This window comes from Myodes glareolus, chromosome 13 (genome assembly GCF_982192425.1).
Source record: "Myodes glareolus chromosome 13, mMyoGla1.1, whole genome shotgun sequence".
NCBI lineage: Eukaryota > Metazoa > Chordata > Mammalia > Rodentia > Cricetidae > Myodes > Myodes glareolus.
The window spans coordinates 13896174-13908590 of NC_142038.1; the positions used below are offsets into that span (position 1 = coordinate 13896174).

A 12417-nucleotide genomic window follows, 5' to 3' on the forward strand; every position below is an offset into this window, starting at 1 on the left:
TTACTGGGAGTGTGGCTCAGCTGGCAGAATGCTTGCCTTGCAGCATGAATTCCAGGGTTGAGCCCCAGTGTACCATAAAACTGAGACTGGTAGACCAGCCCTGTGATTCCAGCACTTGGGAGGTAGAGGCAGAAAGATCAGAGCTATAAAAGGAGTTGCAGGCTAGCCTGAACTATGTGAAAGTCTATCTAAAAAAAGACACCTATTTTCCTGTTCCGAGGCTCTGAGAAGGTACAACTCCCTACTACAGAACAGGTACAGGAAGGTCAGGGGACCTCCACTGCCATGCCTGGGGGCCTCACTGTGAAGCTTTTCTTTTCCCCACATCCACGCCATGTGCACCTCACATCCGTTCTCTCCTTGTTTGGAAGTCTGGTCCTGAGGTTACTTTGACACAGCCAGAGCCCTGTTCCGACAAATCTCTTTTCCTCTCAGGAAGCCTAACTCAGTAACAAAGACCAGGGCTGGCTCATCGGTGATGGATGGAACCAAGAAACCAGCACCTTCCTCATGCTAGCTGGTGGGTGAGACCTGGGTGCAGTTCAGATCTTAACACTTCGTTCCTCTGTTAAGATAGTAAGATAGTTGATGCCCCCAATCTGCCATCTTTCAGAATGACTCACAAAATCATGGGAGGATCATTTACTGTATGGATCATATGTGAATGAACATAAAACACCTACGATAGGCTTTAGAGTGATCAAAAAAAATCACAGTGATATAAACAGAGCTTCAGACTCATCTGGGACTATATAAGAGTCTATCTTTAAGAAAAAGAATCAAGAGCAAAATGACTCTCGTATTGTCCTGCCCTGAGGCTACGGGAAGCCTCAAAATCTCCACTGTACGAATGTTTATCTCTGTAATAACCATGTCCAGCCTGGGCCATGCGTCCTCCTATCTGGAACCTAACAGAATATCTGACATAATCAGACACTGAACGAAGGTCTTCTGGGGTGCAGGGGAGCAGACACTTGGGTCACCTGAGTGGTGTGAACCTATTTTCAACTTGTACTCTACCCTGAGTCAATATGACCCCGAAGAAGGAGCCAGCATCCTATGTTTGCCTCAGATCCTCGTCTGGAACTCCACTCAAAGAGGGATTTATTATTAACTCTTTGCTTATCTAATTGGTTGATGTGTGAAGGTGGCCAGGGCAGACAGAGTTAAAAGCTAAAACAATGCAACACCAATGTCACACCAGATAGGAAGCTAGCATTTACCTCATGGGGACCGTCAGACACAAATAGGGAAGCACAATGTGGGTTCACAGGAAACCTTAGTAAGTACCAACCAGTCATTGCTTTACAGTATCACATGGCCTCTGCAGTTGTGGGGCCACAGAACTCTGGATTAATCTATCATTTTCCTATTGTTGCTATAGAGAATACGACAAAGTGGGTGGCTCACAACAGCATAAACTATTTTATTACAGTCTGGAGTGCAGAAGTCTAAATGTGGCCAGCAGGACTGTGGTTCTTAGGACACTTCAGGGGAGAACCTCCCACTGTTATTGGCAGCTCCTAATGATGGCCTGATCTCTGTAGCTCATCAAATCTGCCATTTGATTCTGTCGAGAGCTTTTCCCTTGTGAGCACCCTATGGTCCCATGGAGTTTACCAGGGTAGTCAGGGTCATCTTCCCATCTAGACATCTTTAATTTATGCACTCTTGAAAAGCTTCTTTTGGATGTGAGGGAACACATTTACAGACCCTGGGGATTAGGGCTTGGCATCTTTGTTGGAGAAGAACACTGTTCTGTGCGCTACAGTCAATAACTATTTTTGCTAACTGGGCAATACTCCCTGAGGTCTCTGCTACCTAAAGCTCCCTGAGAAAGCTTAGGGTCCTTCTCAAGCACATCCCAGTATCCCACAAGCCTCCACACCCGGGTAGGAGTCTCACCTGGTCATCAATCTTCCGCTGAAGCTGGACGACTTTGTTCTCCATGCCCACATTGAGACGTTTCAGATGCTCTGCAGAGCGGGCCTCGATCTTCAGGGCCTTCAGCTCCTGCTTGGCCTTGAGCCTCCGGAAGGCACACTGGATGACGACGGCTGCATCCCGCTGCCTCTGGAAATGTCTACGTGCCATCCAGCCCCGGGCATACTTCTGGATGACAGTGGCTTTATGCTCCTTGAGGACCTGGTGAGGGCAGGCACACACAGGCTGTGGGTTTGCTCTGCAGGGTGGGAAGAGTTGCAGTTTCTGCAACCACCCTGAGGTGAAAGCTGGGCTGGGCCTTGGGTTTAGGAGACAGAATACTTATGGCCCATGACACCTGAAGATTTTGATGGAAAATTTTAGCTAGGTTCTGTAGATCATGTGTCCACAGGGAAGCAGCTGCCAAACTCTTTCTACCCGTATTTTACTAGACAGGAAACCAGTCTAAGAGATTAATGTTTGGGGAAGCTGGATGATTATTCCATTAGAAAGAGGCAGTGGCCCTGGCAGAGGGAGCTGGAAGATGAAGTGAGGTGTGCACGGCAGCCACTCACCTGGCAGTAGTTTCTTCGCACAAACATGGCTCGTGTGAAGGACTGGATGACGACCACAGCCCTGCAGACTCTCCGGTAGGCCTGGCGGGCCCTCTGCATCCGGTACTGCTTCTGGAACACTATGGCTGCACGGGTTCTCCGCAGGTGCTCAGCCAGCCTGGGCATAGTGGTGGAAGAGCACAGGTTGTACCAGGGAAGGGGGCCTGGCCAGCTGAGCTATTCATGACGTAAGCCCTTCCTTCCATGGCCCTAGTTGGGCCCCCACCTAGACTGGAGTTACAGATAGGTATGAGCTACCATGGATGCTAGGAATTGGGCCTGGGTCTTCTGGAACAGCAGCCAGTGCTCTTACTTGCTGAGCCATCTCTACAGCCTAGCATCTCCCATTTTTAAGGGGTCACATTGCTGTCTGTCCCCCTGTGACTTCATAAGCTCAGAGGTAGTTCAAACATCCGGCATTTTTGTGTCTAGTTCAGGACCAGGACAAGTATTTGCTGAATGAAAAGAACCCCCCCAGGTCAGCAGTGATTCCTCCTGGTTTTCTCATTTCCCCCAAACTTCCCACTTTCTCACTTCTGCACTCCACCCACCTGGAGTCCTACCTGGAGAGCAGGTAGTCCTACCCTTCTGGAGAACCTGTCAAGTTCATTGCAAGGGTTCAGAGAGAGGGTTAGAATCCCCAGTGCTGGGGAGGAACTAAGAGATCAGTTAGCACGGCCCTGGGAAAGGAAGTACCTTCTGGGGCCACCAAGCACCTACGTGCTGAGGTTCAGGGGTCCCCTAGTCTATCTCTCTGTTGTTTCTTTACACAGGCCTGTCTACCCCTGGGTCACATGATCCCTGCAGGGAGAGTGTAGCATGCTGTTGCAGGATCACTACCAGGAAGCCTGAGTTGGTGCTCTCTCCAGTGAGGAACAAGAGATAATGATGGAATTAGTGGGCAGGGACGGTGCAGAGCTACTCGGGGTGATCCAACTGTCCTTGTATCTCCACAGCTTCTGCACTGGAGATGTCTTAACAAGACAGGGGGACAATGACGACAATGATGATGAGAGCCATCTCTGGCTGTGTGTAAATAAGCAGCCCGTAGCGAGCGCATGAGCAAGAACAGCACCTTCATCTTTACCGCACAAGAGAGGCCCATACTGAGCTTAGGGTTGGGGTCTGTGTTTCTCTTTCTCTAGTGGAGATGGCTGAGCAGCCACCTGAGGAACTGTCTCTGAGACACAAGATTTCATGGCAATTTCCATCATCTTCCAAGGCAAAAAGGAGAGAGCGTTGCTGCGAGGCAGGCTGGGGCTCAATCTGACAACCTGAGGAGGAGGGGACATCTTGCATCTCACTGGGAGCCAGGGCTCTCACACATGTCTCCGTGGCCTCTACCCTCCTATTGTTCATCAGCCCAGTGCCATCAGTTAGGAGGAGTGGTGACAGTGGTCCCCTCTGCGTGGCACTGGGTAGGGAAGAGGCTGGTTGGTGTCCCGGTTCTCGGGCAAGGTAGCTGCTGTGGCTGGATGAGACATGTCCTCTCTATGCTGTCTCATTGCAGGTAAGTCATAGGAAGGCTTCCCCAGACCTTCCAGCTCCAGCCAACATCCAAGGGCTTTTGAAATTCTAGTATGAATAATGGAACTTACATGCAAGTTCATCGGATCCATCTCTCTTCCTAAAAGATATTGGCTTACTTTGGGGTTCCGGCAAAGGAGAAATGGTTGACTTGCACCCAAATCACATGGGACTAGGTTAGTGTAGGTAGACGGGGGATAGACTGGGTATCAGGAGACACATGAACTAGAGCTGCTTCCCGAAGCAAAAAGGGCATTGCAGGGATGCACACAGGCACTAGGAGCAATTGAAGAAGCAGATGGGCCCAAGAGGCACACTGCAATTCCAGACAAAGAGGCCCTCCCCTTCCTCCTGACCCCGGTGTACCCCCCAAATGGTTCACCTGCGAGCCAGGTGTCCTCTGTAGAACCTCTGCAGGGTTAAGGTAGCTGCCTTCAGCCTACGATACTTCAGCTTCTGCAGCCAGCCCCTGACTGTCTTCTGGATCATGATGGTGGCTTCCCGGAACTTGTCTGCCCGTAGCTTCTCCAAGTAGGCCACCTGGCCTGCCCGGAAGAAGATCTTGGTGCGGCCAAACTGGAACTTGTCTGGATCCTTTATGAAGTTGGGAGGAAGACCAACTGGTTAGAGAACTGTGCAAAGCACACTTGTCTTTCCTTCCGAGCAGAACTACTTGCAAGATTGCATGTGCCCCCTGCCCTAGTAGCCACACCCATATTTTCAGCATTCATTAAACAGACTTGAGTCTTCATGAGAAGACAGGCATGGATCCAGGGTGTGGCCATTAAAAAGAAACCTGCCCTTACAAATCCAACACCATGGAAAGGGCAGGTAGAAAAGTAAGCAAGGGATTCTCTTTTAAGGAACGGGGAGTGTTAGCAAGAAACAAACAGGCAATGTTCGGAAAGGACGGTCTAGGTCAGTGGTTCTCGGTCTTCCTAATGCTGTGACCCTTTAATGTAGTTATTCACATTACAGTGACCCCCAACCATAAAATTACTTTCATTATTACTTCATGACTATAATTTTGCTTTTGTTATAGATTGTAATGTAAATATCTGATATACAGGATGTCTGATATGTGACCTTCCCTCCATCAAAGGGCTCATGGTTTATGGGCTGAGGTCTAGGCAGCTACATCTGTGGAGGTAGGAAAAGATCTGTGTGAGCCAAAGGGGGCAGCCATAGAAGGCCCCCTGTGGCTTAGCCAAAGCCCTACTCAGTGGGAATGTTGTATCTGGAAGACATGGCCCAAGGAATGGGGAAACTGAGGAAGGAATATAATGTCTTCAGGGGAAGTCTTGAAGCACAAGGGAGCAGTCTACCTCCAGATGGACGACTGTGCACAGCAGCCCTAAGCAATCACCCCAGATCAGGAGGCACTGTGCACCGTGATGCCTGTGAAACCCTAGGAATTTACAGCCACTTCTTGCTCTTCATTTCCCTCATCTGTGAATGGGAGGTTCTGCTTATAGCCTTGGAGGGATCCAGGTAAGGGTGAACTATGGCTCTGGACATAGTGGAGGCAGTTATGTGGTCATGGAAGCGACTCACAGACGTGGGATACACACCACGAGAACAGCCCTGACACCAAAGGAAAGGAACTCCCGGTGCTAAATATGAACTGAACTTAGCTGGCTTGAAACACATTTTCCTAACCCATGAAAAATGAGATGTCAAGACATGTACAGCAATGATGGATGGACCACAGCAACATCATAGTTAACCAGAGTCCCATCTTTCAAGCACAGCTTAGCCAACCACCCCACCACCATCTCAGCACTGTCTTAGCTTGCTAGTTTACAAAAGCATGTTTAATATAATTTTATCATGTTCTGAAAGGTATTTTCTACAATTTAGCATTTTATGGAGACACAGATTATTACACTCTGTTATAACTCTGGAACTCTCTAGAACTACTGAAATATTTAGGGATTTGCCCCTCATGGCTCTGCTCTTACAATTTCTCAGCCTCAAATGTAGTTTTAGGATTGTTCCATTTAAAACAATTTTTCAAAGGCCTGAGAATCTGCTGTTTTATTTATAACAAGCTGAGGCTGACTACAGTTCAGATCTCCACTGGGCACATCAGCTCCAAGAACTCGGAGAAGCTGAGACAGCAGCAGCAGCAGTAGCAGTCTCCAGGGGTCGCCTCCATACACACCCTAGTGACCTGCTCTCTGTGCTTGCTGACATGTGGAAAATCAGGGGGTGCTCTAGGTAGGGGAGAGGACTCCTTTTTCCCAGTCACTGCTGCAGGCAATGACTTGATGTCTTAGGTGGTTTTGTGGGAATGTGGTCAAAGCTGTAGGTAACCCCCACCCTCCACCACTGGGGCTTTTAGTCCATGCCCTCCTAGAGCCGAATCACCTTGATGAGACTCTCCAGCACAGACTTGCAGATGCTCTTCTTGTCGGTGTTGGCGAGCTCTCTCTTCTTCATCAATACTCGATACCGGTTGAAGAAGTCATGGTAGGTCCACCTGGGGGAAAAACCAAGGTGGATCAGAAGGTGATCTCGGATGCTGTCTCATGGAGTCAAGGGTACTGTACTGAGCCTCAGATCAGTCCCGGGGGAGCTTTGTTCTTTCCATACCCTTCAAGGAATTCCAGTGTATCAGGACTCTTGAAGTTTGAGTTGGGTAAATTGAGTGTTAGGGAGGTACCACCCATAGAGTGAGGGTGTCCATCTGTTCACATGTATGAAGCTCTCCCTTCTGCTGCCACCACTGAAGAATTTGGGCACCTTATCTAGACACAGCTCTGTCTATGCGGTTGGGTTTTCATCTTTGAGAACTCATACTGATCTTTGTGTCCCCACTATGATCTCTTCTATCTCTGCCCTTAATTTGGAAGAGAGAAGAACAGGTCATCGTAGACATTTCCACGCCAGACTCCTTTTCACCTGGTAAGTTTTTACTGATCCCCAGGACACAGGTGTGTAAAATAGGTATACAAACTAAACATTTACTGATATCAAAGAACTATGATGTGCCCATGGTCACAGTAGTGGCATCATTGTTAATAGGGTAAACAACTGATTGGATTTAGGACTGCTCTACCAAAGGAAATGCATGCCCATTACTGGAATCCAGCCTAGAACTTAAGGTTTGGGAGCTCATAGACTCCAGGGGTGAACCTACTACAGATATTCTGTTAAATGGACATAGAGTCAAGCTGCCCCGTAACTCCCACATCCGGTGGGATGCTGCTACCAATGGCTTAAGAAGCTATGGTGTTGGTTTCTCTTTTTATTATTTTCCCCTTAATTGGGGGTAATTTTGGCTCTCTGAAAAGATGCCCCCCATCCCCACATAACTGAAGAGCCTCCTAACTCACTGCCCATACAGGTGGAGTTATTGACTATGTTTTGGTGGTCATTAGAAGACCTTCCATCACTCCTGGGATCTGAGACTGGCTACATACAAACAAATGCAGTCTCCGAAGCAGGATTGCTCTTCCTCAGGAGAGCTGTTCCGGTTTATACCCATCACTGCTCCAACCCTCCTGACTCAGAAATGCTCATGACCTCCTCATGCATTGGCAGAAATAACATGAGCCCCCATCCGAGGTGGCTTGGAGTTATAGCTCAATTCATCAGGAGGTCATACAGGCCTCCCCCATCTTTCTAAGTCCATGGCCATTGCAGAGTGGGGATGGCTTGTCCCTTCAGAGACATCAGGAAGGGGCTGCACACTGGTCAGTAGGGACAGGCTGTTGGTAGTTTGCTCAGATATCATTCACTGAGGTGAGTCACCTGCCATTTCTATCATTGGTGGCCTTGCCCAGAGACTGTCTAGTCACTCAGACCAACCTGCTCAAGTGTTAGTGGAGAGCGAACAGATTGTGTCCCTTTCCAGGGACTCTTGCTCATACAGAAAGTCCTTTAGAAGCTTCGGAGAAAGGAGTACTTTGGGGTTCCAGGAACCCTCGACATAGCAGGGCATATTACACTCAAAGTGCCACCCCCCACCCCCCAGTTCCTCTGCTTCAACAGCAACTAGGCCTTGGAGGGAAAGAGACTGATGTAAGTAGAAATAACAAAAGGACATTTCTACTTAGCTGTATTTCTCCCTCTATGAGATACTTGGCTAAAGATGGTTCTTTTCCTTTTTTGAGAAAGAACGTCATGTACCCCAAGCTGACCTCTGAATCACCAAGCAGCTGAGGTCTTGAGCTCTGGATCTCCTTTGCCTTCACCTCCCAAATGCTGAACCACAGGTTCATTCACACACTTGGCCCCATTCTGCTCCTTTTTAACAAGCAAAAGCATTTGGGATGTCATGTGCTGTAAATATATCCTTCTAAGATTTTTTTTATGTGTATGGTACTTTGTCCACATGCATGTCTGTGCACCACAAATGTGTCTGGTACCTGCAGAGGTCAGAAGAGGGCATCGGATCTTTGTGGGACTAGAGCTATAGAAATGGTTGTGGGCTGCCACGTGAAAGCTGGAAATCAATCCTGGGATCTTTGGAAGAGCAGCCAGTGCTTTTAGTTACTAAGTCATATCTCCAGCCCAAATCTACTCTTATACGGTTAAAATAACTTTCAATGTATTTATGAAGTTGTGTAACTATCCCCAGTATTCAATTCCAGAACATACAACCCCCAAATGAACTCATAACTCTGAGGTTTGCCAGGCCCTGGCAATCACTAATCTACTCTGTCTTACACTCCTTGGTTTTAAACTGGCCTGCACTCTCTTAAGGAGGGAAGGCAGAGAGCAACAGAGCCCTGAGGACTCTATCAAGGGACCAGAAAAGGGGTCCCCTTTTCCTTTGCATTCTACTCGTTGGGCAGAAACTTTCCCTCCCTTCAGTGGTGGACTACCTGCTGTCTTTAGCAGCTACCTTACAGAAGAAAAGGGTAAGACTATTTTCCTAGCTAAATGCAAATCAGACGCACATTTTATTTAGTTACCTTTGTTGATGCTTTCCTAGGCTTTTTCTGCCATGGCCCCATCCTAGAGAAAGATGGACTTGGCTAAGAACCCAGTGTAACTGGGTTAGACTAGGGTGGAGTCTAGGTCCCTTGCCACCCCTCCCTCCCTCCCATTAATACATATATCTCAGAATGTAAGGCTTTGGTGTGGGCTTTCCCCTTAAGCTGCTGGGTACTTTCTCCCAACCGCTTCCCCTGACTCTTGAAGGGCACCTCTCGAATTCTGCGTCACGGTTATTTGTGTACTTACTATTTGTCTCTGTGAGCTCACAGTTTTGATGGGAAATAATTAAGACAGCATTGAGCTGGGCAAAAATCCTTAAATGTTTCTAATTTGAAAACCTCTTACTGCTGACAGATCCACAACTCAAGGAAACTATGAGGGTGGGAGAGATGTGGCTGCAAAGATGCCAAAGCCAGTTTGCAACGAGCTTGGAAGCCTGGCTCTGACCTTGGCCATCGCTGTGACTCAGGTAAAGCCCAGGCTGCATGACATCTCATTCACCCACAGAACATACTAGGGCCTTCATAGCCAATGAGTCATCCCAGGGGTGCTGGGAAAAGCTTTCCTGTATGTTCCTTCCTGTTCAAGGCACCCATCCTTTTTACTTGCAAACACATTTTGAGACACACCTGCATGAGGAAAGGGTGGTGTGGTGAAGCTGGAAAAGCAGGATGCTGAGAAGAGAATCCCTGACCTTGGGAAGAAGCTCATTCTCCCAGGAGACAGACTAAGATGTGGGTCTGATATGAGGTCTAGCATCATAACACCTTTAGAAATATCACTGACTGCAGAGTCCAGGATCAAACATGGGTTCCCCTTTTCATGGACCTGCAGTGCCTAGTGAGAAACCCTTCACAGAAAAGTCTCCCTGCCTTTGTGGGGCATCTTTATAACCAGTTGCTTATTATAGTTGAATAGCATTTTATTGACCATTCAAATGGCTGAACCCTCCAGGTTAAACTTTTTCTGCAAGTGTCTTTTAAAGGGGGCGCTAAGGATTAGGGTATTAATTCTTCAATGTAGGAGAATCCCATACAACAGAGGGCACACTGCAACTTTGGACCATCACTTCTCCCTCACTGAGACATGGAATAACAACAAAAAGCTTTCAATCTCTGCAAAAGCATTTGCTATGGAATATGCGTTAGTTTTGATTTAGAAGACTTTAACAAGCAGCCATTGGTGTCCTGCAGTCATGTGGACCCTTCCTAGTCAGGTGACCATGCTATGTCTTCTCTCACTTGGGACAGCACTGTGCCTCATTGGCTGTAAAGCATCCATTCTGAGGATGGTGTGACATGGAATTCTGTCTCATATTAGTAGCAAATGCAAAACACTCTGACACTAGGACCAGCTCCTGACAGTGCTCTACAGTGCATCAGCCACTTTGGGGGTAGGTTCCCCCACTTCCTTAGCTCTGATTTTCTCCCTGGATCCCAATGCATATGCTGGGTGCCTCACTGTGCTTTCTAGTCTTCAACATCATGCTTCCTTTTCAGAAATAGCTTCCTTCACCTGTACTCTGGCCTGGCTAAACCGTCATAGTTGAGTGTGTGGGAAGAGCCAAGTGCTGTGACTGCTTCCAGACTAGGCAAGCATTCATCAGAGCCTTCAGTCTGGAGAAAGGCCTTCTTAGAAATGAGCTCCTTAGGCCTGAGGCCTTGAGGGATAACACAGCTGCTGTGAATGGCACAGAAAATGGTTCCTTGGAGTATTGTTTTGGCTCCCATCTGGAGCCTTACACTGGATTTGACCATCATCATGTGAGGTCATTTTGCAGAAGAATGTCTGCCTGCAAGGTCATCTGTGAAGTGGGGTGAACGGAGTTATCAGTGAACTGGGGCAAGCAGGAGAGATAGGCTGGCCAAAGCTGCTCCCCCTATGAATGAGGATATTGGTTTGATTATATAAATCCTCAGATTGCATCCTGAGACAGACTTTGGTGTGATGCTCCAAGTCAGTCCCTATGATGTCAGACCACAAAGAAGTTTCCATGGTCAGTGGTCTCAAGGACCCTTGAGAAAACTATGAAGAATCCTTCAGGGTAGGATTAGAGGGATAACTTAGACTATTGGCCACTACAAGGGCAAACACACCCTTAACTGTTTCTATCTGGGAGGACTTGATTCAATCACAGTTTTTCTAGGATTTGTTTCCTCATCTATAAGATATCAGTGATACCACTCATCTTGACAAGCTCAAGAGTCAATGTGATCTTTCCATAGAATGGTGTTGGGACAACAGTATACCCAAAAACAAACAGTGAAATTGGATCTCTATCTCATACCATACATATGCTAGTTCAAAATGGATTACTGAAAGTTTTAAACCACTTAGAAGAAACCTTAGTACAAACCTTTGTCCCTGGATAAGACAACAATTTCTTAGATATGATGTCTAAAGCACAAATAACCAAAGAATAAAAGTAGATAAATTTGACTTCATTAAAACTGAAAAGTCATTGCATTTAAAAGAATGCTATAAAGAAAATAAAAAGACTAATCATAGAACTGGAGACAATATCTACATATGATTGATAATGGTCTCGTATCAAAAATAAAACCCTCATTATGCAACAAGCAAATAAGACAATTTAAAAACACACAAATGATTCAATCATACATTTCTCTAGAGAATTCATACAAATGACCTAAAACATGTGAAAAGAGACTTAACATCATGAGCCACTGCAGCACAAACCAAAATCACAGTGAGGTTGCACTTAACAGGCTCCAGATGACAGGAATATACATTGATGACTGTGTGTGGTTATGGGGCTCCTTGTCTACTGCTGGTGGAGAGAACGGCAGGCCCTCAAAATGGTAAATAGTTATCATAAAACCCAGCAATTGTCCTGACAGCTACATAACGAATAAAAATGAAAATGGATGTCCCCACAGAAACACGTATATGGCTAGGCATGTGGCACACATCCCAGTGCTTGGGAGATAGACAAGAGGATTGCAGGTTCATGGCCAACCTGGGCTCCATAATGCAGCTCTGTCTGAAAACAAAACCCAAGAAGCGTGTATAGGCACGTTCCTAGCAACATTCATGCTTTCTGTAAAGTAAAATCCCAAATGTCTATTAGCTGATGGAGGAGTCATCAGCTAATTGGTTATATATACCCAATTTTATTTATATATATGTATGGAATGAGCATTCAGCAGTATAAAGGATGAGCCTTGGAAACAGTCCTGAGTGAAGGGAACCATGTATAGTTAGCTAAAAGTTCTAGTTGCTTTGTACAACATCCTAAACAGGCAAATCTTCCAGAATAGTGTATGCTAGGGTTTGGAAGGAGGGGATGAGGAGGGACAGCTCCTTTCCAGGACAATGAAAATATCATGGAGCTAGGGAGTGGTGAAGGTTGTACAAGCTTGATTTATAAAAATCACTGAATTCC

General features: G+C 46.8%; 1 protein-coding gene across 2 annotated transcripts in view; it reads right to left on the reverse strand.

The window, feature by feature from the left end:
• Positions 1 to 12417, reverse strand: part of Myo5b (myosin VB) — a 279116-nt gene that overhangs the window by 52229 nt on the left and 214470 nt on the right. For both annotated transcript variants that reach the window (XM_048419435.3, XM_048419437.3), the window contains exons 18-21: positions 6435 to 6546; positions 4447 to 4658; positions 2499 to 2655; positions 1906 to 2145 (exon numbers count right to left, since the gene is read on the reverse strand). In XM_048419435.3, the coding sequence (XP_048275392.3) occupies positions 1906 to 2145; positions 2499 to 2655; positions 4447 to 4658; positions 6435 to 6546 (721 nt within the window). The remainder of the gene's footprint in view (positions 1 to 1905; positions 2146 to 2498; positions 2656 to 4446; positions 4659 to 6434; positions 6547 to 12417) is intronic.